Source organism: Seriola dumerili, unplaced genomic scaffold, assembly GCF_002260705.1.
Source record: "Seriola dumerili isolate Sdu_G_001 unplaced genomic scaffold, Sdu_1.0 BDQW01000258.1, whole genome shotgun sequence".
Taxonomy (NCBI): Eukaryota; Metazoa; Chordata; class Actinopteri; order Carangiformes; family Carangidae; genus Seriola; species Seriola dumerili.
Window position 1 is genome coordinate 890993 of NW_019174513.1, and position 27407 is coordinate 918399.

Here is a 27407-nt window from a genome sequence, read left to right on the forward strand (position 1 = left end):
CTATAATGTAGCTGTAAGACTGAAGTGTTTATCTAGTGCTCATCAATGTATTTGACAACAGCTACAACTCCTGCTTTGGACACACATAAGAACACAGTTGTAAAAATAGAAAATATGTCTTCAAATAGAAAATTTTAAATGTTGAGAAGCGCTAATTAATGTACAGTATATTCACTTAAAATGTCCTTCTATCTGTTTACTACTACATTATAGTGTGTTATAAACCATTTACGTGAGTACGTGGTGGCCTACTCATAAATGGGTAATGGGGGAACTAAAAATATCGGATAATTTATATGAATAAGGATTTAAAACAGGAAAATAATTAATAAAGTGGGAGAAAGAGGGGTAATGATAATAATAAATAGAATTCTTTACACGGTCTCCTAAACAAAACAAAATTAGCACTATTGTATGTCTACATTACAAATGATAAAGATCATTTCAGTCAGGGACTATGGGAATTTGCTCAATGTGCAACAGTAAAGATGTCTACGTTCAAGGTTTGAATAAAATGAAATATATCTGATCCATTGTGTGTAAGAGCCGAGGAGCAAGCTTTCTTTTTAAATACACCACCTAAAGTGGTTGTACAACAAAACCAGGTAAACTCTTATTCCTTTGTTCTCGGTCTTTGTTGTGGATCTCTTGTTTATGTGGCTCACAGCTCAGGCTGCCAACAACAAATCACAACGACTGAAAGAGACTGTCGGGAACACTTCATGCATTTGTTTCGTCGGTGCAGAACACAAAAAACGAGCTCTGCATCTTTAACCAAGCTTTGGTATTGACATGTTTTTTTGTTTTGGTGGGGTAGTTGGAGCGGTGACCTCACTGTGTCACGTCTTCTCGAACAGTTTGGACAGCTTCTCGTTCCACTTGTCAATACTTTTCTCTTATCTCCCTGCAACCTGGGCGCTGCTGTCTCAGGCCAAACTCCCTCCATCCAGGTGTCTATTTGTTTCATTTCCTCTTTTCACATCACATTTGAACGTTGTGTTCATCTCTGTATTTCCAGTGAACCAAATACTGATTATGGTCTTGTAAGGAAGTGAGGAGGTGCTGGTGCTGGAAGTTATATCTTGGCAAAAATCTTTCTTGGTACCTGGGCTCAAGTTGAATACCTGCTATCTCCCCAACTTCACTGCTCTACTGCGCCTAGATAAAGAAAATCAGACTCCGAATATAGGAACAACACTGATGTCAGGCCTGTGGATGCATGCATGTGTCACTCAACATGACATCAGCTAGTTTCTCTAAATCTTCATCACAAACACGTGAGTCATCGGGTGCGTTCACTGCCACGGCTAACGAGATTCCCCTCATTAAATCCTTTAAGTGGTAATCTGTATAGGAGAGTTGGGGGCAGTGAGGAGAGCAGCAAAGAAGAAGAAGAAGAACAAGCAGAGCCTGAAACCTGGAAATAGTCATTTTCTCCTGTGAGGGCCAAGGAGCACAGGCACAACTTCTTGTGGAGAGTCGTTTGCTGTTTCCTCTTTTTTTCTCTGGTTTGTTCTAAAGCTTTAGGGGATTGTCTGGTAGCGGTGGAGGCCATCTGGCTGGAGCTTTATCAGGATTTTGTGCTGCGAGCCTCTGGCCAACTGTGGCCACCTGCATGGGTAAGAAAAGTGTGACCATGCTAAGTTAATTTTGTGTGTGGATAAATACTACTTTTTGTCATTTCCATCTTTCTCTTTTAGTACTTCCCTTTCGTCTAGATGACAAACTCTTAATTTATGTATCTAACCTTTGAGCGCATGGGTGTGTGAGGCAGGAGTGTGTTTACTAAGTCTATGTGTCTGAGCCTTGTCTGATTGCTGTCCTTGTCCTTGGCAGGTCTCAACCTGAGTTATTGCTGCCACAGGACGTGAGACTGTGTGTGTCCTGAGCCAGTCCTGTCAGAGCAACACAACATGCGCACAGGAGAAAACCATTATATATTCACTCATCATCTGTCAAAGAAGTAAGGGTGTGGTCAGTACATCCTGTCCTGAGAGCTCAGGTGCATCATGGAGCCTGTGGTGAGAATGAAAAAGTCGCTGAGGAAGCCCATCAGGAAGCTGACCAGCTGCGTGTCGGGGATGAGGGAACGGAAGTTGTGCGCCAAACCCAGGAATAAGTGGGTCAGAGGTCGGGGAGGCAGAGGAGGATGCAAGAGATTTGGGAGGAATCCTCCACTCCGAACTGCACATCCCAAAGACCCGTCAGTCATTCGCTCGTACCAGGCAGACCTGGAGAAGGAGAGGCAAGTGAACACTGTGTATAATGTAGAAACACAACATGCATGTGGTGGAGGAAAATACTTCATACCCTACTGTAATAACACCTCATACTGTAATAACACTTCATTACTTGTAAAAGTCCTGCAGTGAAAATGTTACTTAAGTATAAATGCCTGAGTATTATTTGCAACATTTACTTAAAGTATCAGTAAAAATACTCCATGCAGAAAAACGGCACCTGTGAGTGATATATTATTTTATATGATGTTATAATAATAATAATAATGCATTGATGTATAAACATCATGTTAGAGTTGTAGCTTGTCAAGATTAAGCTAAATTTAACTATTTTATCAAACTATGTTCTCTTTCATCTGTAACAATTCATTATATTTTATTAGGTAATCAGATTCTTCATATGTAAAATCTTGTATTGTAAAAAATATATAAAATAACTTTTAATTATAGCTGTTAGATAAATTATGAATGTAAATTAGCAAAAAGTACAATGTGTCATTATGAAATGTTGTGAAATAGTAAAGTAAAATACAGGTACCACAGTAATAGAATTGGCCACTTTACACCACTGAAAACATGTGTATTCACAGCAGTTGTGCTTTTTGGAAACATATTGTGAACATGTGCAGTTTGATAATTGGTGAAAGTGAAAACTGATTTTTCTTTGCACATGAAACAAAGTTGAACCTAAGAAAGAAAATACTGTGACGCAGCAGATGCTTTGTGGCACTTTGTGCTTCGCGTGCATGTGGTTTTCAAAAGTGCCACTTTTATATTGGCACCGTCTGTAGCTGCCTCAAGATGCTTTCATTAGAGGAGGCAGCTAAAATGAACTGAGCTAATCCAAGTCACCTGTGCCGTCACAGAGATGAGCTTTAATTGAATTCTGTCTGCAGTGTGTCAAATATATTTGTTTGTCTGCTGTGTTTACAGAAAGCAGCGGGAAGCGATGAACGCGCAGAAGAATGCTCAGAGAGCGACTATGAGAGCTCAGTTCAGGAGAAAATACCAGCTGTCTGAGGTCTGTGGAAGTGTTTAAATTACAACGAGAAATAAACAGGAGCTACGTTTTTATGTTTTTACTCCAGTAAAACAGGACATCGGTGTAACCATTTATATAAGAAATTTGAATGGATGTTCAATGAAAGTTATTGGTACCAGATTCTTATATTCATTACCTCTTTCAAAATAAATTAAAATAACGCACACACAAATCAACTTGTAACTGTCCGGCAAACTTCAATGCCATTTTCACCATACAACATATGGTGCTACAGAAACTTCATTTAATTGTCATTTAACTCTGACTCATTTAAGTCTGACTCATTTAACTCTTAATTTGCACAAAGCCCTACTTTGAAAGCCTACTGGTCAAACCTTCAAAAAGAGAATAATAGGCCTGCACTTTAAAGGTCTCTCTGTATTTGGTATCCATGTTCTACGAGTAATGTAGACAAATACAGAGCAAATTTAGATCGTCAAGTTCTCATTTTTTGTGAAGTGCTCAGCCCTTCGAGCCTCTTCCTCTTCCATTTTTCCCTCATGATTTAGAACCCGAAGGACACAAACCACCTGAGGTCTTTTGGCGGGAAGTTGTCGCTCCCCCACGAGCTGTCGAAGATCATTCATCCTGAAACCAAAACCAAGGACGACGGCTTCGACCTGCTGAGCGCCTTTCAAGGCCTGACCTTCGGCACAGTGGTGCTCACAGGGAGGAAACACAGCAAGACGCTCACTCCTAAACCGGCAAGTAGGGACTCTTGTAAAGTCATGTGATCAATATGTGATCACAGGGACAATTGGTCCACCGGCTTCTGACTGTGTTGTTTCAGGGAAGCAGCAGGGGAAATAGACTCATACATGACTGTTGCTCAAACACAAACTGTGCTTTTAGATCTCACATCAACAGTCGTGCACACATTCAGTCTGGTCATGCCTGCTGGCTCTGTGAAACCATGTTGTTCAGACTTTCCTTTGATGCTTATTGTTGTCTTTTATGTAGCAATAATAATGTGTAACTGCCAGGCAACTTGATATCTCCTATAAAACATTTAATTATGTTAAAAAAGTTGATGCTTCCTGTTAATTATGATCGCTCAATAACAATTGTATTAATTCACTGGTCAGTGAGAGTTACTGCAGAGGTGATGTAGTACAGTGACACTTCACTGTAAGTCGTCCTGTTTTAGTTTACAGTATAAACATTCAATAAATAGTTTAGATAATGAATCACAATGTGGTTAAATACAGTTCATTAATAAATAAATGCGTACGCCTACATCCTAGTGTGTACTGCTTATAAATGCTATATAGTGGGGCTTAAAGCATTATTGGTGAGGTTATATATAACACTGTCTGATACTGTAATAATGTAAAACACTGCATTACCCACGTGAGGTATTGCATTGTGGGCCAATATGTAACACGTCCTAGCGTTTTGTTGGTAACATTGATTATGAGGTTTTAACATGATCTTTTAAAGGTTTGATCATATTTTCACCCAATTTAGAATATTGTTTCTTTTATTAGCCTTATACTAAGTTATTATTTTATCATAATGTTATTTATCACATAATCAGTTGTTTCAAGCTGAACAGTGAAAATCTTGTCATGGTGATTGGTGGTAGATGTTAAATGATAGATGCTACTGTAGCTAGTTTCTACTTACAGGGCTGTTGCCGCTCTCTAAATGATATAGATCCAACTGGGATCTATACACAAGTAAGGAACCTCAGGGGAACACGTTCACATTTCAACACACACTGACATAAGTCATGAAGTAGATTTTATGTACTCATTTTGTATTAATGATTAAGATTGAGAAAATTGTTGAAGAAAATGTTTGTTGTTTCTTTGTAAATACTCTCAGACCTGTATCACATTTATTTGTGTGAGCCAAACTGTATCTGTATTGTGTACGAGCCAAATTTTAAGAAATTAGTTTCTTGTAATGACTACTTTGTTTGCACTGAGCTGCTTTGTAAGAAGTCTAATGCTGCCTAGTGAAAGGATTTTATACAACATGAAGCAGAATCCAAAGATTCCCCAGAACAAACCAACACGTATGTGCTTAGATCTTTGTATTTCTTGATTTTTTTTAGCTGTGACCGAAACTTGTATTAAAGACTTCTTCGGCCAGCTGGACTCTCTCTTTTTTGGCCTTTATGAATTTGTGTGTCTTTTGGATCAGTCTCAGGCTCTGTTGTGCTTCTCTTGAACTCTGAAACTCAGATTCGTAAATCATCACCTCCTATCAGTTCATTAGAGTGACAGAACACATTCAAGGATACGAGGTTGGGGTGGGAGGAGGGAAATAATCATCCCTCCAGAGACGACGACAACAAGGGCAGTCACAACTCTGCATGAGGCCGATGGACACATTTCGTCTGGACCATGAGGAGCATGTCCATCCGAGTGACTGGGTGTACCAGAGCACAGGGCACCTGTGGGTCCAGAAATGTGTTTTTTGGTGTTGCGCCACAAAACGCTCTATGTATGACCACAGCAGGGACTGTGGTAGATGGGAAGCTGAAGGGAAGAAACGGAGCTCAGGACACCAGAGTTAGAAAGAGAGGTGTGGATGGACGGGTGCGCAGCTTTGAGGAGATCCCACACACAGGGAAGAACGGCTGGGTCAACCTGCTGAAGTTCTGGAGGGAAGGTTGTTTCAAGCAGCTCCACAAACACATGGAGAGGACCTTCAACGCCCTCGGCCCCATCTACAGGTAGAGGGAAGAGAGAGGGATAGTATTGTATTTGTAAAAAAAACAAGGATGCATATTGAAAGTAGTTGATCACCTTCAGTGTGGCAATGATGCCAGAATAACAAGACAGAGGGTTGATCATTAATAATGCATGTGAGTTTGCACCATGGCCTTTCTCTGTGTGTGTGTGTGTGTGTGAAGGGAGCATGTGGGCACACACGGGAGTGTGAACATCATGTTGCCGTCAGACATCGGGGAGCTGTTTCGCTCGGAGGGCCTGCACCCGCAACGGATGACCCTGCAGCCCTGGGCCACACATCGTGAGACACGCCAGCACAGCAAGGGGGTCTTCCTCAAGTCAGTACCACATCTGTGTATATGCATGTATAGTTCTCATGTGGTGATGATATAAATCTGTTTAAACAGTCACACTGTGGGGACTTACCTCCCTTCTGGGTACGAATACAAGTCCTGTTAAAGTAAGTATTTTTATGACTTGATTTGAGATGAAGTTTAGAGTTAGTGTTGGGGTTAGGTATGAAGTGGTTATGGTTAAGGTTAGGACAAGTCTCCAAATAATGACTGTATGAATGTAAGTCAATACATTGCTCTCACTGTGTCCTTTTATATTGTACAACTGGTTAGTTGCCATATCCAGACCTTTAGTCCTGAGTATCGGAAAAGCTGCAAAAAAACCTCTGGATGTCCATCATGTGACCAATAGAATCATTTCTTTTGACCCTCTCCAAATGGTAAATCCACAAAATCAGAAACATTTTACACATAAAATTTGCTCTGAACCTCTGAAATTTTGGGATTCTGAATAAATGAGGTGGTAGGTTGTGTTACAGTAAAACTGAAACAGTTACAGACAAATTTGGCGCTCTCACAGTCACCATACGTAAACAAGCAGCTGTTGCTGGGAGTTATTTTCAAAAACACTACTTTTGGATTTGAGTAGCTTTTAAACACAAGTAATAATTACCTCTCTTGTGTGGAAGCTCCCCCTTCAAATACTGTTTCATGTACCATTGTCCATTGGGCCCGGAACCAGGGGCCCAAGGAAGCAGGGAACCTCTGGACACAATGATTGCAAGTGAAAGCAAAATGCCTACGAATGATGCGCCGGTGTAGTTTGTCATTTTCAGTCTGGGCGTCTGGCTTCTATTTAGGGAGGGTTCAGTGGCTTTTTACATGTCAGCGCTCAGGGTTAGGTTATGGTCAAGCATCACAGAAATAAAGATGAAGTTGGGTTGAGGTTAAGAATCACAGAAGAAACTTGTTGCAGTTCGGGGTTTGTTATTCAGGGACACAGACTTTGACAAAACACCTGTACTTTAGGAATATTTCAGTAGAGCAACAGCACATCTGCTTGAGAAATGAGTTTTCTTTCCAACACACATTCTCTGCTTCACAGTGACTGAGCAGAAGTGAAACGGGTCGATTTTAACGCCTCGCTCCAAATTCTCTCTCCACAGGAACGGTGAAGAGTGGAGAGCCGACCGTCTACTGCTCAACAAGGAGGTGATGATGACTGCGGCCGTAAAGCGTTTTCTCCCTCTCCTTGATGAGGTGGCGAGGGATTTCTGTCAAATGCTGCAGGCGAGAGTCGAGAGGGAGGGAAGAGGAGAGGAGGGGAAACGCAGTCTGACCATCGATCCCAGTCCTGATCTCTTCCGCTTCGCGCTGGAAGGTCGGAGGTCATCATCCCCAGTGATTTGTGACCTGTGGTTTCCTTGTGTATTTTTCTAAACATGTGATTGTGCAGATAGAGTGCGCATGAATTCCTGTTTTATTTACATTGAGGCCACAAAAGTCTCTCTCTTTTTCTATCTAGGAAGAGTGAGAGTAGAGAGGTGTAAAAGGATGGTGGTCCAGTGGGATGTTTTCTTTTCAGCCAGCAATGATTGACCTCCAAGTCCTCAGGGAGAGGAGAGTATGGATTAATGTCACCTCCCTCCTTTGACAGGCTTTCATTCAGCCTGACTATCAGCTCTTTTGGTTGAGTCACAATTGCTGACGCATGCTGTGACACCTTCTCACGTCAGAGACATTACACAATCTGCGGGAACATCATCTTTTTGAAATGTTCAAAAAACTTCCCCTTAATGTCTCACCGATTTTGCTTTTTCTGGTTTCATTTTTGAAATATTCTCACCTTAACATATTATAGATGTAGGAGGTCAAGGAGAACATGCACCTTTTAAAAATAGAAACACCGACAAAGATGATCAAAGCTCCTGCATTCTTTCACCAGGTCTGCTCCTTTCATGTGCCTATCTGCAACATGCCACATTCACAAGTGCGAATGCTTGTGTGACTCACACTTGTGTGCATCTGTTTGTACATGAGAGTGAAGTGGGGGAGAGTTGATGACTTTGAGTCATACTGCTCTGCTCATAATGGACCACAGCACACCAAGCCAGGTGTTAAGCCTGGGTAGGAATAGACTGGCAAGAAACTTCATTACAGTCACTGATGTGTAGTTAATATCACACAAGCATGTCTGGTAGGTGATGGATGTCTAGGTGTGGGAGAGACAAAACTGACTCTCAAATGAAGAATTTGTTCTTGCTGTCACTGAGAGAAATGTCTTTGTCTTTTTGAAGAAAAAACTGCCTTTTTTTGGACTTTATTTAGTGCTTTCTGCAGGAGATTCATAAATTATACTAAATCATGATACAGTATGTTCAACCCACAGGTCACATTTAAAGCATGAAAATGTGAGTCTGGAGGTTTTATGATTCATTTCTTTTGTGAATGTTTGTTTCAGTTTGTTAGCTCACCCTGAAACAAACCCATACACCCCCACCCTCCCTCCTTCTAGCCAGTTGCCATGTGCTCTACGGGGAGCGCATCGGCCTCTTCTCCTCATCTCCCTCCCTGGAGTCTCAGAAGTTCATCTGGGCCGTGGAGCAAATGCTGGCAACCACCCCTCCCCTGCTCTACCTGCCCCATCGCCTCCTGCTCCGCATCGGCGCTACCCTGTGGACTCAGCACGCCACTGCATGGGACCACATCTTCAGTCATGGTAGAAAGAGCTGTATTGATTGGACATCTAATGCAGTAATAATGGACCATGTGGTCTACATTTCTGGCTGATCTAACTCTCTTTAATCGATATATTCCTCCTTCATTACTCCCATCTCACCTGACTCCATCATCCTGACTTATGTTTATTCCAGCGGATGCCAGGATCCAGAGGGGGTACCAGCGCCTGTCATCCTCCCAGGGTCAAGGGTCTAAGCCTGGGGAAGCTGGAGGCCGTTACACTGGGGTTCTGGGCCAACTCATGGAGAAAGGCCAGTTGTCTTTGGATCTCATCAAAGCCAACATCACTGAGCTCATGGCTGGAGGGGTTGACACGGTGTGTATATGTGTTTGTGTGCCTGATTGTCTTCCCCTGCTTACGTTTGCATACCTCACCCTGACTGTTCCTGTGTGACCGCTCATCCCACATTCTCTGCAGACAGCGGTGCCCCTGCAGTTTGCCCTGTTTGAGTTGGGCCGCAACCCAGAGGTGCAGGAGAAGGTGAGGCAGCAGGTGAGAACATCGTGGACACAGGCCGGTGGTGACCCTCAGAAAGCCCTGCAGGGGGCGCCACTACTGAAAGGCGCAATCAAGGAGATTCTCAGGTACGTAAAACTCAAGACCTGTTTGTGGGCCCCCTGGGAATTTGTTCTCTGTTGACTGTTGACATACACCCACACCCATATGTCTGCATTGTGTATGTACCCTGTTGCCTCCACGTTCCTATCACGTACACAGGGCACAGCACACTATGAATGGCACCTTCCTCGTAAACCCAGAAACCAACCAGTGATCACATCCTGGATTATTGTTTAGCCCCAGGTTTTTCTGTATCTGTGAATCCACAGACGTCGTAGGCGGCATTACGTGCACTGATTGAACGGTTGGGAATGCATCTCTCTATGTGGTTATTTAATTAAAAACAACTTTTTTTAGAAACATGTGCCACATAAACAAAATATAAAATAAGATAATGAATTTGACAAAACATTCCAAGCTTTCTCTGGACCTTTCAGCCCCCTTCATTAGCAGCTGGAGTTTGCTCAATTGTCATGGAGATAGTTGACATGTGAACTTAGTATGAGGTTTTTTCATGTCACTTTCAGGACTTCTCATCTGTGCTGGGTTAAAATTCAAGCATGAAAGTGCTCTCGACCTTGTAAATAGTATCTTAAGAAAGCAATTCCAACTCAAGGTAGGTAGTTGCCCAGTAGGTAATCCAACCTTGCATTTGCAGTCTCACAAAACAGACACATAACCTAATCTAACCATGACCCGCTCCAAAGTGATGCCTTTTTCTATGGGTACATTTTGAGTGAAGTCTGCAAGCTACATTTACACGTGCCTTTCCTTTAACCTGAAGCACAAACGTCACCTGCGAGTTCAAATCAGACGTAACCTGAGGTGACGGTTGATTCAGATCAATAGAGCGTGAAAAACATCATGCGCTGAGCTTTTGGCACAGCTGTCTGAGAGTCTGTTTCCATCCATTGCATTCCAAGTGTTTTCATCAACAGGTGCACTCCTCAAACACCTGAAATTAGAATTGATTACCGGTAATCCTGAGTTTGTGTTGAGAACTGAGTGGGAGGTCAAATGTATTCTGTTTGTGTGTGTGTGTGTGTGTGTGTGTGTGTGTGTGTGTGTGTGTGTGTGTGTGTGTGTGTGTGTTTTGGGTTGTGTCAGGTTATACCCGGTGGGAATTACAGTGCAGCGGATGCCAGTCAAAGATATTGTTCTTCAGAATTACCACGTCCCTGCCGGGGTGAGTATCAGACTTTCTCTTTCAAATCCTCCCTTAAACTCAAATCGTCCGCAGCTGACTTACTGTCTTATTCACGGCGATCAACTCTCCCCTCAGACGATGGTCCACGTCTGTCTTTACCCCCTGGGGAGGAGTGCAGAGGTGTTTGAGGATCCACAATGCTTTGACCCCGGCCGGTGGGGCAGCAGCAGAGAGGCAGGCCAAAGAGGAGAGGGGTCAGGGTTTCGCTCCCTGTCGTTTGGGTTTGGGGCGAGGCAGTGTGTCGGGAGGAGGATTGCTGAGAACGAGATGCAGCTCTTGCTCATGCATGTGAGTGACAGCAGGCAGGAGAAGGAGGAAAGAACAGGAAATAAGTGGGAGGATCAGAGGAAAGGGTGTGATGCAAAAGGAAAGAAATGAGTTGGAAAAGCCTGTGTTGACTTATAAGGAAGGACAGACTGAAAGACTTTTACTGAAGTAAAAGTTCAGACAAATTTTCAGCTAAATTTGAAAATCAAAGCTTGTTTTATTGAAAACAAACACTTGTTACTGATATAATAATAGGAAATATGTTATTGAGGTAATCAGCATGTAAGCAGCATTTTACCGTTGTAACTGGTTGAGGTGGAGCTGCTTTTCTACTAATTTTTTACTAATTCCAAAGAGCCACAAGATAAGATAGTAAAAGGAAAGGAAAGGAAAAGGACTGTAGGACCAAAATGCACTTATAAACTGCATTTTTTGCTTTGGTGTCAACGAATAGTATTAACTATGTACTGCTTTATTATGAGGGGTCTCAAGCCAAAATGGCTGGGAACCACTGGTTTGATCTTTAAATGTAAATGTATTATTATGTAAATGTTTAATCTGTAAAGTAATTATCACGTGAATGTGTCAAATAATGTAGTGAAGTAAAAGAGAGAATATCTAACTCAGAAATGTGGTGGAGCAGAAGCATCAGGCAGCCAAATACGGAAATACACACTCAAACTACAAGAATCAAAAAATTATACTTAAAGGACTACAGTAAATGTAGTCACCTTTAATCCACTGCTTCTGAGCAAAACATAACTGCTCCTTCTCTTCCTCTCTGTCTCTGCCCCCCCCCCCCCGCCCCCCCCCCCAACTCCCTGTCTAGATCCTGCTGCGCTTCCACATCAGCGTGTCTTCCACGGAGGACATCAAAACCACATACACCCTCATCCTCCAGCCTGAAACTCCACCAAGGATCACTTTCAGCAAGCTCTGACACACACACACACACACACACACACACACACACACACACACACACACACACACACACACACACAGACTTGACATGTTAAATCACATAATATAGCCTTAGCTGTGTTAACCTAGCAACACCACCAGATTTCTGATGACAATCAGTGAAGTTATTTTCTTTTTTGCTTCCCCGTGCTCTTTATATTCAGTCCAAGAATTCATCATGCTGACTAATAAAAGTACCATCTCCTCCTCCTGTTGTCTTCATTGTGGCTGAGCGTTCAAAAGCAGCATTAACACTGCTGTCCACCAGATGGCGCTAAAATCCACACAAATCTATTCATTAACATTGGTCTCGGTTGTCCCTCCTCACCAGTCAGTCTTGACCCGCTTCACGCATCCAACAGGTTTGTCATTCCCTTCCTAAACATCTAAACTTTGCAGCTTTACTTTACACTGTCTCTGCACTGTGTAGGCCCATTAACTGTCCTTCTGCATGCAGCGTAGCAGCACTTGTTTTTGTACCTTGCTGTGAAGCAACAGTGTTTTTCATATCAGATTGTTTATTTTTTGGCTGAAAATCTCTCCTGCTGTTTTTTTTCCCCCTGTCACCCCGCCAGATATTGATCACTCCTGCTTTTCCCTTTTTTTCTGTTGTTTACTGACGAGCTTTGGTGGAAGACTTGTATTTCCTCCCAATACAGGGAACCCACTTCCAGGATAAGATGAAGCGCTCATGTAAAAGTCAAATGGGATTAGGTTTTGATATCAATACTGCAACGTGTCTCGTGTATTCTCATATTTTAATGTTTAAATTGTTGCACATTTAAGCTGAATATCATGTTATTGCACTTTGGTCTCCATGCGTAAAACTGACCTTTACTCCAGACTGGTAATTAAGTACAGTGTTATTATATTATACTAGGTGTGTGCTTTACAGATCACAGGGCTGCAGGGTCAGTTTTCTCTAACTCAGGAACAAAGGTCTGTTTGTCCTTTGGCTAACGATTTACACCCTCTGTCAACCCGGGTTCATACGTGACTGTGCATAGATACAACTCTGCAGAGTGCAGCTCTGTTTCTAGAGACCAACAAGAAACTTTGAGTAAAGTGTGTCAGTGAGGGGAAGACACATCATCTCTACGTGACACCTCATGTCAAAGTCTCATACTTATGTAACAGAAGCCATTATCCCTCCGCAGTTCTCCAGCACAGGAAGTGTTTTCCACTAAAACAGCAACATGCTGCAGTGGGTGAATTCAAGACGTGGAGGGCAGCAAAGTAGTGATACAGGAAATTAATCAGGAGTTCACAACCCTTCTGACAAACTTATTACATAAAGTAATATTTTATCCTAACTTAGAAAGGTAACACTGGAGTATGTTACTCACTGTATAAGATGTAACTAATTGCTTTTAATTAATAGTTAATAAGGCATTTTCAGAGATTACTTATATAAGCCCTTAAAATAAACATTTGGGTTGCCAGGTTGTGGCTGGTATTAATACTCCAACATTATGAAACTCACTATGTCTTTGTAGTTCTTTAATATATCATGTATATTATTCCAATTAACTGTCAGACCTTCTGGACCAAAACTAATTTATTCATATTTTTCATTACTGCTTACTTGAATTATTGTAAGAAATCTTTATGAATCTCTTACTAACATTTATATTATGAGGTGAATTACTTTTGCTTTTGGCCTATTAGAAAGTGAGAAGCCTTTTATGAATGACTCAACAGTCGGGGCTCTTTAACAACCAGGCAAATCAAGAGTAGTTCTACTTAAGGCTTTTAGCTGACATTAGTAAACATTAACTTATTTTCCATTAATAAAGAGATTAGTTACAACCAATAAACCACTTATAAAAAGTGCACAATTAGATAGTGATACCAGTAAAAAGACTTCAGCTGACTTCATGCAGACTTTCTTAATAATAATAATGATAATAACAACAATAACAAGAATACACTTCATTTATAGAACACGTTTCATGTAGCTTGAAGTGCTTTACAAGTAAAAATATTAAGATAGAATGACAGATGCTTAAAGACAGGACATTTTAAAGCTGTAAAAGACAATAAAGCAATAACATCCTGAAAAATAAAAACACCAAAGAGCATAGAGAGATAAAGACGATGATACTGGCAGTGAAAAGAACTGATGCTGCATAGCTACAGAAAGCTGCTTCACTGTACTTTTAGCATCTATATAAACACTGTGGAAAAGGAGAGACCAGGATGGATGAGAATGCCAAATGTGAACAGTAAAATAATGGTCAAAATGACTCATTTCCCTCCTGAAATTCCCCAAAGGTCCTGTATTTGTCCCTAGACCCAAGTTTGAGTTACACTGACATATCAGCTAATTTGGCTGCAGTTCAGATGGCTCAAACACTAATGATTAAGCAACTGATTGTTTAGTCTAAGAATGTCGATCAACTGTTAAACAATTAGGTCTTTATCAACTAATTGTTTAAGCACAATACAGAAAAGGGTGGAAAGTAGTGCAGAGATATTCAGTCCCTGGTTTGAGACTAATAGTGTGTCAGTTTGAGGTCAGCGTTAGGATTACATAATCTGCAGCAGTGCGGCTGAAAGACAAGTGTACTGTAGTGCCCCCTGATAGTTTAGTGTCATTACTGGTCTATTGACATAAAGTTTTTTTTTCCATTTTTAGCTTCCCCATGGCCCAGTCAGGCTTGTCCACCTACACTAACTCAACATAATCACCCGTCTGTTGCAAGCAATGGAGTCACTCCAAATGGTGTGAGTGGGAGGAGAGATGAGGGGGCAGCAGAGGGGTCAGGGGGTAAAAATGAATGAAAGAGGCTGAACTAGGCTTGTTCAGGTAACACAAGACTCTGAGAATAACTGGTGCAACAAGTGAGCACAGGAAAGAATAAAGACAGAGGAGGAAATCTAGAAAAATTACAGAACAAAATCCAAGAAACCCTAGAATAAACCGATACAGGAGGAGGAACAGTAGATTTGCATATAATGGAAGCTTTAACCAGAATCGGTAAGTGAACTGAACATTTTTTGTTCATACTTTGTGTATAAAGGAGCTTTGTGCGAGGTTAATAAGGTGTATCAGTGGCTAATTATTTGTCACTTTCCAACAGCAGTGACTAGGCAATATTAGATTATTTCATCATATACTGTGCATTACTCATTTGCCCCTTTTTAACTACCAGGTCAGATAATGTCTGATGATGTCCTCCTGTGTGGTTTGTCTTTTGAACTTCAGTGCAGACAGTGCAGACATAAATGTGCCCTCTTATGTGGGGTTCACTGATCAACCAAACACTCACACACACACACACACACACACTCACACACTGACCTACGTTTATGTCAGAATGTGACCCACTGCAAACAGGTCATTCTTGGAATATTGTGGCCACACCCATCACCTGGTTCACCTTTCTTATCAGCCGTAAAGGCCGTGCATTGACTGATATTTTCCAACATCTGTGTCTTTGACCTAAAGTCTGTGTTATTTATAGTCAGCCTTCCAGTAACAGGTACCTGTATGTGAGTGCATGATCTTGTGTGTGTATCTGTGTGTGTGTGTTTCCATGTATACACTCTGGGATGTGTCAGAGGAGGATCTCAGTGGGACATGTAATGATGTGTGCAGCAGTGCGGCAGAACTGGGTCACAGGGAGGTGGAAATAGAGAGAAAACGACACGAAGAGAAAGAGGGAGAAAACACTGACAGGATAAAGGAGCTGTGCATGTTCACATTATCCTGCAAAAACCTCCAGTCACAATTTTCATCAAGGAGTTTCCTATTGACCCCTTCAAGTTTTGTCCCTCTCAGTTTTTGTCTGCAAAGGGCTTTGGAAAAAGTAGCCACAGATTTAAATCTAGTGTCATGACTTACATTTGTGACATTGGTTAACAAGCTCCCTTAACAGGGTAAAAAATAACTGATCACCAACGAATCAACCAAAAGTATCCCTTTTTTCTTCTCCCTTTCCAGATTCCTCCTTTCTTCACCTCACCTTTCTTTCTTCCTCCCCTCCTCTTCCTCCCCTCCTCTCCCCCTTCTTTGTCCTCACCTCTTGACTCCTGTCGTGCAGTTAGCACCGACCTTGTCTGTCAGGCTCTTCTCTCTCGTCCCCTGTGCAGAAATTGCAGGCTTGACTGACTGTGACATCCTTGAAAATGGATGCCATTGTACTGGCTCAAAGTCCTCAGCCAGGTACCACAATTCTTTGCATGAGAGACATGCACGTTGGCGAATATGTTAGCAGCTAAAGAGCCAACAAGGAGAGTGAATGTCGGACCAAATAAATGCTTATGTTAAATGCTAGAGGAGCAACAGGCAACAGTTTCCCTAACCTTAGCCATAACAACCTTGTAAGTTAGTAATATGTCATTGTGTTTACAGCTTTGCTGAGTTGCCCCAAGTGACAAAAAAAAAAAATCAATTAATAGTTTAACAGTCATTACCTAAATATTGGTCACCTATCATATGAGAACTGTTTTTGTTTTTCAATGATAATTCCATGTTTCTCTCGCTTGTCTGTTCATCTGTCTCTTGTTCATGGAGAGTTTGTTGGCACTGAGGGTTTCAGGTTGGAGGAGAACATGTAGCTCCTACACAAACAGACTGGGCAACAACAAAAACACAGTCAAATCAGTCTTCTTTCAGTTTGAGTGTCTTTTCGGAGAATGCAAGATGTCTCAGTTTTCCTTAATTCATTTGCCAGTTGAGAGGGTGATAATATTTTATTAAACTATGTGGAATCTGAATCTTGTCTGGATCTGTTTAGTTGTCTGTAAAATGGCCAGCCTTATATTAAAGGATTGCAGGTGTGGCGAACCCCTGTTTTGTTTTGGTTCAAATGTCAGTATAAAACCTTTAACGTTATATTTCCTGCATATGTGACATTAATCTGTTGTGATTAGCTGCCATTCTTATCTTTGTTCTTCCCGCCTAACAGATAGAGGAGGTGTTGTTCTCCTTCTTCAATCATTAACAAAGAAATTACACTTGTTTTTCTGTTCAAGGTGTTTAGTCAATTAGTGCTCGCAGGTGGAGTTGGCAGTAGATTTTCCCTGACTGTCTTCACCCCGCTGACAACATTTCTCTGTCACTATAGCTTGTATCAGGCGCTACTCAGAGGTGATGACACTGCCGGACTCTTTCATCCAACGCCAGCAGCTGGACGCCAGCATGGCTGACACGTTCCTGGAGCATCTCTGTCTGCTGGACATCGACCAGGAGCCAATCACAGCGCGCAACACCAGCATAATCTGCACCATCGGTGAGTGTGACAACCAGTCGCAGACAGTGAGTCTCAGTTTCAAGTTTGTTTTCTGGCAACTGTTATATGTCATCGCTGGCTGGCTCCCTGTCAGACAGCCAGCTCCTGTGTGCCGGGTGTGCCTTCAGTGTGTTGGCAGGGTCTGATTCTTGGCTGTGTTGCTTTTCAGTTCTTGCTGCTTTTTCTTCTGGCCAGAAAAAAAGAGAAAATAATTAGAAAGAAGTACGATATACAAATAGCTTCTTAGTTCTCCAGAGCTGTGATTCCCCAGATTGTGGCTGTGATTCACTAATAGTCATTTTCATCATTGATTAATTCGCCAATGTCAATTTCTTGGCTCATTGGCCCATTTCAATTTTCCTGGTCCAAAATGACATTTTTAAATTCCTTGTTTTGTTTTGTTTTTCACAGGAAACAAAGAAAAGAGGCAAATCGTCATATTTGAGCTTTTAGCAGGAAATATTTGCCATTTTTGCTTGAAAAATGACTTGAACAATTATCAAAATCGTTCATTCCCTGTCAATAGACCTATTGTTTCAGCTCAGGTTTAATGTAATATGTCCTTTCTCTTAATGCTCTTCCTTTCAGGTCCTGCATCCCGATCAATCCCCAAACTCCAGGAGATGGTCAAAGCAGGAATGAATATTGCTCGTCTGAATTTCTCTCATGGCTCACATGAGGTATGTAGCTGCACTTTATGTTTGCGTCTGTGTAGACCTTTCTCACAATTACAGAACTTACACCCACATGGTTTGGTCTGTCATTCAGTCATGCATCGATTCTGTCCGTGTCTGTCCCCCCACTTTTGTCTGTCAGTACCATGGTGAAACCATCAAAAACGTCAGAGAGGCAGTGGAGACGATTACCCCTGACCCTTTGTATTACCGGCCGGTTGCCATCGCCTTGGATACGAAGGGTCCAGAGATCCGCACTGGATTGGTGAAAGGGGTGAGAGTGTTATGCTTCATGCATTAAACAGTCTAAACTTAATCAACCAGTCACACGCAGTCAGGTGTGAGAGAAAAAATATGTTGACTGCTTTACGCAGTGAACACCTATTCTTTTTAACAGGAGTCGTTGGCGTGTCCTCATTTTCTTTTTCATCATCATCTGATTGTGTTGTTCTTTGTGATGCTGTTGTGTACGTCTGCTTTGCTGAACAAATGACTCCAAGCTGTTTGAAACCTCTTCATGCCTTGATTATCTTACAAAATGCTCTGCATGACGTGCGGGCTGCACAATCTTGCTTGTTGTGTCTCCTCTGAAGTCTGTTTAGTGGCTTAATCAGAAGATAGAATTACTAACGCATGTGTTATACATAATTGTATGTTTGTAAGCCTACAATGCATTTTTACCAGTCAATTTCTTTGTCATACATTAACATAAACAATGCTGGTTCATGTTAATGTAATTGGCAGGAAGAATGACAGATTCACAAGTACACATAAGCAGTCATTTTAAATCCAAAAATGAAGCAGCAACACTAGAGCTCAACAACTGTTTTAAACAAGGCAGGTGACATATTTCTGTGACAGTTATTACCTCATACAGCACAAAATCTGTCACGTTATCATCATCACTGGCGCTCAAAATGAATTACCAGAACTATTCAGCCACAAACACTGTAAAACACCTGCTGGTTGTCGGAGGTTAGAGTGGCATAAGTCAAACAGGCAGTGGTTAGAGTTGGATCAAACAGGTTTCAGTCTGGCTCAGATGTAGCTTGTGGTTTTGCAGCAGCAAACAGAGATTCTCTCTCAGTATGAGAAGGTCAGTATTTATCTTCATTGTTTTTATTTTTTGCATTAGCTCCATGTTTGCCAATAGAGTCACATCAATTTGCTATTCCAGGGTTGGCATATTGTAATTCTGACATGCCAGTGGAGAAAATATTCATTTTTGAGTAAGAGCAGAACATGAATTACAGTTCTTCTTTTTTCTAAACATTTGAGGGACACACTGAGTTTGTTGGTCCTTATGCTCATGGTGAATAATATACAGGACAGTGTATATGTCTGTGTAGACACCCTGCAGCAAACACAGAGGCTTGGAAAAAAACTCCACACTGATTGCACCTACAGAGAGGATTTCCTTGAAACAGATTTCCTTGAAACAACTAGTGATGACGCATACATGATAACACCTTCCATAGGTCTGTGAAGGACAGTGTGTTGACAGAAAAATGCTATTTAATGAAGTGCTTATCTTAAAAATGACCCTGTTCCTCAAGTGAACCTTTGCCTTTAAAAATGTGTTGATAATATAGAGATGATAATGGTGTTTGATTAAAGGCAGCATTCATTTCTTTCCAATGAGTGTCTGTCTGTGATGGTTTGTTCTATGTTTGTGTGCGTTTGAACAGAAAGTGGAGGAGGAGGTGGAGCTGGAAAAGGGCAGCCATGTTCGTGTGGTGACGGCAGAGACCGACAAAGACAAAACTGATGGAAAGATCATCTGGGTGGACTATCCCTACCTGCCCAAAGTCCTCACCAAGGGAGGAAAGATCTACATTGACGATGGGCTCATTGGACTCAAAGTCACAGAAATAGGTAATACACATACCTGTAGCGAACTCTACCTCTGCATGCACATATACATACCTGAAGACATACTGTACATACAATATACATATACACATTGACACAAACATATACCTATAAGTGTCCAATTGTCTGTCTTCCAATATCACATACTACTTGTCACTTTATTTGCCTTGATTTCTATGCGTCCTATTTGTCCTATGCTGTATTTTGTTGCTTACTACATTATTATTGGTGCTATTGTTGTCTTCAAATGAGCAGTACATTTGGTCACACAATGATTGGCTCTGTCTTTCATTGTGAATGTGATTTTCTTTTCAAAAAGGGAAACCTTTTCTTAGCTGAATAACCCATTCATGATGGTTCCCTTTGTGTCTTCCAACCCCCTACCAACATCTGCCTCTGCACTATTATGCTGGTGTGGGTCATATCTGAGGCGCAGCTGTCTGTGATTTACACCAAAATAATAACTTAAAAATTCACACAAACACCATAGACATTCCACTAATAAGTCTTTAATTTTTCCATTATTCTGCATTACTTCCTGCACGATGAAACTCGGTTTTAAATGTGTTGACTTTTTAGGTTAGAGTAACCTAGAGTTAAGTCTTTTTCCTGTTCTCAGGTCAGGGTTTTTCTAAATAGTGGATTCTAAATCATACTGACAGATGTTTTTTTCCAAACAGCTTGTAGTTGTGATATAACAGGACTGGATCCAAACTTAAAGGGCTATTTTAATTAACCTCTTATTTTCCTCTCCTTGCCCTCTGCAGGCTCTGACTGGGTGGACACAGTGGTAGAGGCCAGCGGGGTGCTCTGCAGTCGCAAAGGCGTCAACCTCCCCGGCTGCGACCTCATCGGCCTGCAGGCGGTCAGCGAGCGAGACGAGGCTGACCTGAGGTTTGGGGTGGCCCAGGGCGTCGATATGGTGTTCGCCAGTTTCATCCGCTCAGCCCAGGATGTCAAGGACGTACGGCGAGTTCTAGGGGCACACGGACGAGAAATCAAAGTGATCAGCAAGGTGGAGAGCCGGCAAGGTGTTCAGAAGTGAGTCACGGAAAAACGCCTCTGAACTTAAACCATCTCGGCGCAGTTATTTTGAGCGATACAGTCGCTGAGGGCAGTGAGTCCTTCATAATGAGGCTGTGACAGGACGTATAAATCCGCCAATCTGCCCCTCCTGTGGACAGCCAGCTGGTAGTAATGGATGGACATATGTCGGCTCTGGATGTTACACATCTATGATAATCAATTTGTGTGGCTGTCTGTGAGTTATGGTTGCCACTTAATGTATCTGACACAATTTATGTAACTGTTCTCTCAACTCCATTACTTATCTCTTGCTTTCTCTACTGCTCCCTGGCTTCTGACAATGTTTAACTACTGCTTTAATTTAAATGGGATTTTTTTTTTATCAGATCATTAAGATTAAATTTTACAGGATAATGATGATGTGTATCCACAAGTCCTGCTTTACATCTCTTGCAGCTGTATTCTTTCCTGAATCTGTGTCCTCATCACAGCTTCCTGCCGTCACATATGGATTTGGATTCCATCCAGATGATTTAAGATTTAGATCACAATGCAACACTGTCCTCAATATGTTTTCAGGATCCAGAGACAGTTCATAAAATCCAGTTTTTTGCAGATCAAGACCTGCATTTGAATGTGTTCTTGTTAATGCACAGAAACAAAGTGCTGTTATTGTTTTTGTCCACCCTGCTTCTGCTTTCTGATCCCTGCTCACTCCTGCGTTTGTGCTCTTTTCCTCCTCCCTTATTTTAACCCAAACGCTCAACCCCCACCCCCACCTTCTACTCTGTCTGTCAGTTTTGAGGAGATCCTAGCTGAGAGCGACGGCGTGATGGTTGCCAGGGGCGACCTGGGGATTGAGATCCCGGCGGAGAAAGTCTTCATCGCTCAGAAGATGATGATTGGGCGCTGCAACTCTGCCGGCAAGCCCGTCATCTGTGCCACACAGGTCAGAGCCGGACACGAACACACACCCACACAGACAAGGATGGAGATGAGTATACAGTGTTAGCCAATGAAATGTCAAACAGTTCAGCGTAAACTAACATTAAATCCTAACAGGAACACATTAACCTTATACTCCTGCATGATGTACTCACACAGACACACACTCATTTGTCCAATAAATTCATCCTCAAACACACACACATTTCCTCTCTTTCATACCCCTCTCTAGTTACACACACACATGCAGGCACACTCCTGCAGCCATGTTGAGTCATAGTGCTATATCTTGTTTATGCTACAGCTCTTGACTCAGAGTGACAGCATTATAGCAGGTTTGCTACTCCAGACCTGAGCCCACAAACACCCACACACATACACTAATCAGCATTAGTCGCAGCTTCTTAACTACTACAAAAATGGGGTCTCTCATGCAACGCTGCGAGCTATCTCATTTTCCAACTGTCTGCCTTGCTTATTGACTCGTAATACTGAGCATGCCAATAATGATCTCACAAAGTCATACTCGCCTGCCTCAGTCTAAATGATCTCTCATTTCTCCTCCACTGCTGTCCATCCATCCACAAAGCCATTACCCCCTCTCCTCGCTCTCTCCCTCCAGCCTGTATGTGTCGTGTCACTGTCTCATCTTGGGCAAAAATTACAAAGATACAAAGTGGCTTATTTTTGATGGATTAATTGATCAGATCCTTTTACAGTGCCTGATGGAGACATTTTGTGTCTGGTAAGGAGACTAATGTGAAGCTAAAGTATTATGTGTGTGTGTTTGTGCGTGTTTGTAGATGCTGGAGAGCATGGTGGCCCACCCACGGCCAACTAGAGCAGAGGGCAGTGATGTTGCCAACGCCGTGCTGGATGGAGCCGACTGTGTAATGTTATCTGGGGAGACCGCCAAGGGACTGTTTCCTGTGGAGGCAGTCGCAATGATGCATTCGGTGTGTGTTTCTGTGTGCACATGATGTCCATTCTGTTACATCTGACTTAGTGCCCTATGATAACCCCCCCCCCCACATACACACACACACACTCTCATCCTCTGTCTGTGTCTCGCAGATCTGCAGGGAGGCAGAGGCGGCCATTTTCCACCAGCAGCTATTTGAGGAGTTGCGTCGCCTCACTCCTCTCTCCTCTGATCCCACAGAGGTCACAGCCATTGGAGCTGTAGAGTCCTCCTTCAAATGCTGTGCTGGGGCCATCATAGTCCTCACCACCAGTGGCAGGTGTGTATATGAACATGTATCCCCAGACAAGAACGTCAGCATTGGACAATTCTGCCAAACCCTCGATTATGTTCAGAGACATTTTTTAGATTGATACCACTCTCATGTTCAATTAATATGTACCTGATGTTAATAAGTGAGTTTTAGAGGTGCTGGTAGGTGGATTTTGTTACCTTTAGACGGAGCCAGGCTAGCTGTTTCCCTCTGTTTCCTGTCTTTGTGCTCAGCTAAGCTAACTTGCTGCTGGCTGTAGCTTCATATGTACTGTTCAGATATGAGTGGTATCGATCTTCTCATCTAACTCTCAGCAAGAAAGCAATGTATTTCCTAAGATGTCATTTTAAGGGAAAGATTTTGGTTATGGCAAACAAACTATGGTTAAGGTATGGTTAGGATTGGGCAACTAAAACACTTGGTTTAATTTAGGGAAAAAAAGGTGAATGTTTCTTCCACATAAAAGGCACATTGCTACCTGCTTTGGCACCAAATGTTGGTGCTGGACACAAATTGTAAGGTGCTAAATCGTCCAATTTCATTGTTATTTCTTGGAATACACTCAAATTCATGCACATGCTTTAGACATTTACTTAGGCCAACTCCTGAAAGTGTTAGACCTGTGTGAACATTACAATTGCAAGTTTCTCTTTTTCACTCTCTGCAAACAGAGAGAGCTATTTAAAGGTTGGAGCAACAGATGTTAGTCTATCCCAGAGCAGAGCTACAGATTTATTGCAGCACTGTTTTCTGCCTTTGCATCCTCAGGGGTAGAGTTTTGTTGACTATAATGTTTATAGTGCTTTTGTATTTTATGCATTTTTGTGTGTTGTGCTTTGTAAACTAACTCCCCTTCCTGCCACAACAAATATCTCTCCATAAAATGTGCGCGTGCACACACACACACACACACACACACACATATATATATATATATATATATATATATATATGAAGGAATGAAAATGCTTCCATACAGGTGTACTGCACTATGACATCCTACCATTGCTCTGTGACATGTATTACACTGCTGAGCAGGTGCAGTTGACTTTGGATCAAGATGGCAAGAAGTAAGTCAAGTCTAAGTGACCTTGAGGTTTGGACGACACAAAAATGGCTCATCTGGCGGGTGTTTCATTAGCAACAGAGACTCAAGTGACATCTTCATTTTAGTGTATGGGAAAGCATCAGATCAGCGCTCTCCACAACCGGGATAATCTCTACCACGGAGCATTGAAGCTGTTCTGGAAACTCATAGTGTCTCTCTAAGACGCTTGACATTGGATTTTGTCATCCACCCGTGGAAACATCGTTCATGTGTGTCAGCTGTGATAATTTACTTTCCATCCTCATCCCTCTTTCCTCCTTGTCTCTGCAGATCTGCACATCTCCTGTCCAGGTACCGCCCTCGCTGTCCTATCATCGCAGTCACTAGAAGTCCTCAGGTACAGTCCGCTCCTATGAACTGAATTATAAAACTGTCTTTGTGTTGACTAGCAGTGCCTTCGTCCTGCCAGAAACATGCCTTAATTGTTGATGACTCACACTTTTCAAAACAGAACATCGTCAGAGTGGTCTCACTGACTGAGAATATTTATGAGTGATACTTAACCGGAGTGTAATCCTGTTTTATGGAGCTTTCTACAGAGCTTTCTGTTGTTTTAAAACATGTGTCACAAAAGTAGGCCATGATTACCTGTGATTTTAAAATCATGCGGGGTTAATCTGCATAACCCCCCTTTGCTTTTTGATTTTGTCTAATATCTATTTATTCACTGTGTACAAGTGATAATTTGGGTCTGCGGGTTTTTGTGTTTAGCAAAAATATTGATATATTGAGCATGCACAGCAAATTCAAAGGAAGTTTGGCCTTTCTTTCTTGAGAAGCCCTTGTCAGGTAGACATTGCATTTAGACGTTTAAAGTCTTGGATGGAGAGACTGACTGACAGACATTTATCATCATACCTCACAAGTAAGGAAAATAATATCCAAATTTCTAACCCTAACCCTCTTCCTCAGGTCGCCCGTCAGTCCCAGCTGTTAAGGGGAGTGTTTCCTGTCCTCTTCCACCCTCTGCCTGCTCCTGTCTGGGCAGATGATGTAGACAACAGGGTTAATTTTGGCATGAACATAGGTCAGTGTGTGTGGATGTGTGTGTGTGTTGTTTGTCTTATTGCGTGCATCCATTAGCATGCGTAGTTGTATGCTATGATACTGTCTTACTCACACTACCTCTCTGTTTGTCTCCACCCGCTTCCACAGGGAAAGCAAGAGGCTTCTTCAAGTCAGGTGACATGGTGATTGTGGTGACAGGCTGGATCCCGGGGTCCGGTCACACCAACATTATGAGGGCAGTCAGTGCCGAGTAACAACCTGACCTGACCTGGACTCTAATTCTGACTGACATGCTGACCGGACAGTGGTAGAGCCTCTTTAAGACAGCTCCTATAATGAGAAGCACCACCTGAAAATAATAACCACCGTCACTGATGAATTAACCAAACTATGAGAGAAACATCATTGTTATTTAAACTCGAGTGCCACTGGAACTGGTCTCATGAATGTTGAATTTGTGTATAAGGTGTTTTATTAAAAGTGATGACTCCCTCCAAATAAACCTTAAACCATTCATGTTGTCCTGTTGACGTCAGGCCTGAACCTGCACTAATTGAGCCGTCCAGCCTCTTCTTCTCATCTCTCTTATTTAAGTAATACTGAATTGAACATGAATATTGTCTCTTTGCAGGCCATTGTTGAAGCCCATCATTATTTGCAGACTGTATATAATTTGGAGATAAGGCTTTCATTTCTGTCCATAGTCCTGAGCTTATCTCTATGACAGTGCAGTTCTTTTGGCTTTTATGAGCAGAGCTGGGAGATGCAGAGACGACGGGTATTGGACTACACCTCCTTTTGTCCACTGAGATGACCCAGATGCCCACATCTGCATACTGTTCTCCCATAAATTTAATTATATCTATTCCTGTGTAGGGCTTACTCATGTCTGATGATCTTTTACGTGACATCCTTGCCTTTCTTCTGCAGGCATCCTTCGTCTTTGTTTTTTCCTTTCCTCCAGTCCTCCTGCAGTTTATTTCAACCTCTCTCTGCCACTAAAAAACACTTTTACATAGACTGAGCACTGAGAATATCTTTGCGGATTTCAAACACATTTAAAGGACTTTTATCTTTATGCTTCCAAATGGGGACTGTGGTTGTAGATTGCTATTATTATTGAGGCATTAATGCATTAATTATGAAGCAATTTAATTTTATACCTGCTGAGATGCTAATTTATATACTAATGCTAGATTAATTTTTAAAAAATGCACCATATTTTAAATGATGGTCATATGTTGTGTATATAAAATAAAGTAACTAAATACAGCTGTAAAATGAATGTAGAAAACTATATTTGCCTTGTACATTATTAGAGAGATTGTACTTAGTTACTTTACCTTGATATAATTTATAAGGATGTTCACTTTGTATTCAAGCACAGTCACGATAAATTTTACTAATTGTGTAAAACATGGCTTGCATAGAGCACAACGTTCACGAAGTCATTTTAAGTGAACTGCCATCATACATGCCATATATCATTTATCATCCCACAGGTATAAAGCACTCGAGCTTTGCGTACCTCAGGTTTGGACGAGACATCCTTTAATGGACATAATCTGATTGTATTTGTTTGATGTCGTTTTGTATTTGTCACCATTGTTTAAAAAGACTTGTTCTTTGTCCGAGATTTAAATAAAGTTTCAACATCACTCTCTCCAGCATGCACTCCCTCTCTGTATTGGTGAGAGAGGATGACGCGCGACCTGTACCTGCGAGGGATGCGTGCGTCTTGCCGGCCGGGCATGCGGCCTTGGGGGATGGATGATGGGGATGCCGATGCCATGGCAACAGGCCGATTAGATCCAGACCTTTATATGCACATTTATTTATTTAATATTTCATTTGTATGCGCCGTGCGCCTCTGTGGACGTGTCTGCTCGACCTCTCAGTGTCGAGTCAGAGTAAGAAGTGGATTTCAGCTTTAAACTGGAGTTCATCGCCTCTAAACAGACTGCGAAGGAGCAGTCACATTAAAGGCTCAACAAGTTGTTTTATTTTTAAAGAGGCTTTTGGATTCGTCAGAGCGCTCCGTTTCACACTGGAGCAGCTTGTTCTGTTGAAATATAGAGTATATTTATCTGTCCTCGTCGTAGTCTGGACACGATGTCATTGAAAGTCGGCAGAAGTGGAAATACATGGCAGCTTCTGCTGATGACAGAACAGAATATTTCGGGCGTCAGACTCTGAACACCTGACCAAGTTCATCCCGGCATCAGTTTAACAAAATCGCACTGCTGAAGAGCCGGTAGTGTCTCATCTGACTGCCTGGGCGCTTCAGCCACGGACAGGCAACATTTCGGCG

The 27407-nt window shown here is 42.0% G+C and overlaps 2 protein-coding genes across 4 annotated transcripts; both read left to right on the top strand.

Annotated features, from left to right (window-relative positions):
* The first annotated feature begins 1384 nt into the window (after nucleotides 1-1384).
* LOC111230014 (cytochrome P450 11B, mitochondrial-like) lies at nucleotides 1385-11968 on the top strand. Its single transcript, XM_022756544.1, has 13 exons — nucleotides 1385-1619; nucleotides 1837-2245; nucleotides 3174-3261; nucleotides 3792-3990; nucleotides 5608-5965; nucleotides 6146-6301; nucleotides 7423-7637; nucleotides 8772-8975; nucleotides 9130-9311; nucleotides 9414-9580; nucleotides 10662-10740; nucleotides 10837-11049; nucleotides 11858-11968. Exons 2-13 carry the CDS (start codon nucleotides 2010-2012, stop codon nucleotides 11966-11968), a joined length of 2208 nt encoding a protein of 735 aa, XP_022612265.1. The 5' UTR covers nucleotides 1385-1619; nucleotides 1837-2009.
* Nucleotides 11969-12306: 338 nt separating this feature from the next.
* LOC111230145 (pyruvate kinase PKM-like) lies at nucleotides 12307-25610 on the top strand. 3 transcript variants are annotated; one of them, XM_022756751.1, is made up of 12 exons: nucleotides 12307-12353; nucleotides 17064-17228; nucleotides 17817-17908; nucleotides 18045-18176; nucleotides 19591-19777; nucleotides 20542-20815; nucleotides 21599-21749; nucleotides 22549-22701; nucleotides 22820-22986; nucleotides 24359-24425; nucleotides 25001-25115; nucleotides 25244-25610. In XM_022756751.1, exons 2-12 carry the CDS (start codon nucleotides 17090-17092, stop codon nucleotides 25348-25350), a joined length of 1584 nt encoding a protein of 527 aa, XP_022612472.1. In that variant the 5' UTR covers nucleotides 12307-12353; nucleotides 17064-17089; the 3' UTR covers nucleotides 25351-25610. The 3 variants fall into 3 exon arrangements, with proteins under 3 accessions (XP_022612472.1, XP_022612471.1, XP_022612470.1); XM_022756750.1 differs by lacking the exon at nucleotides 12307-12353 and adding an exon at nucleotides 14796-14971; XM_022756749.1 differs by lacking the exon at nucleotides 12307-12353 and adding an exon at nucleotides 15979-16159.
* The last annotated feature ends 1797 nt before the right edge of the window (nucleotides 25611-27407 follow it).

Excerpts from the sequence above, each read along its gene's own strand:
- LOC111230014 (XM_022756544.1), top strand. The coding sequence starts at position 2,010 with ATGGAGCCTGTGGTGAGAATGAAAAAGTCGCTGAGGAAGCCCATCAGG. Across the intron at positions 2,246-3,173 it reads GCAGACCTGGAGAAGGAGAG|AAAGCAGCGGGAAGCGATGA; the intron begins GCAAGTGAACAC and ends CTGTGTTTACAG. Across the intron at positions 10,741-10,836 it reads ATTACCACGTCCCTGCCGGG|ACGATGGTCCACGTCTGTCT; the intron begins GTGAGTATCAGA and ends CTCTCCCCTCAG.
- LOC111230145 (XM_022756749.1), top strand. The coding sequence starts at position 16,123 with ATGGATGCCATTGTACTGGCTCAAAGTCCTCAGCCAG. Across the intron at positions 19,778-20,541 it reads ACTCAAAGTCACAGAAATAG|GCTCTGACTGGGTGGACACA; the intron begins GTAATACACATA and ends TGCCCTCTGCAG. Across the intron at positions 24,426-25,000 it reads CAGTCACTAGAAGTCCTCAG|GTCGCCCGTCAGTCCCAGCT; the intron begins GTACAGTCCGCT and ends CCTCTTCCTCAG.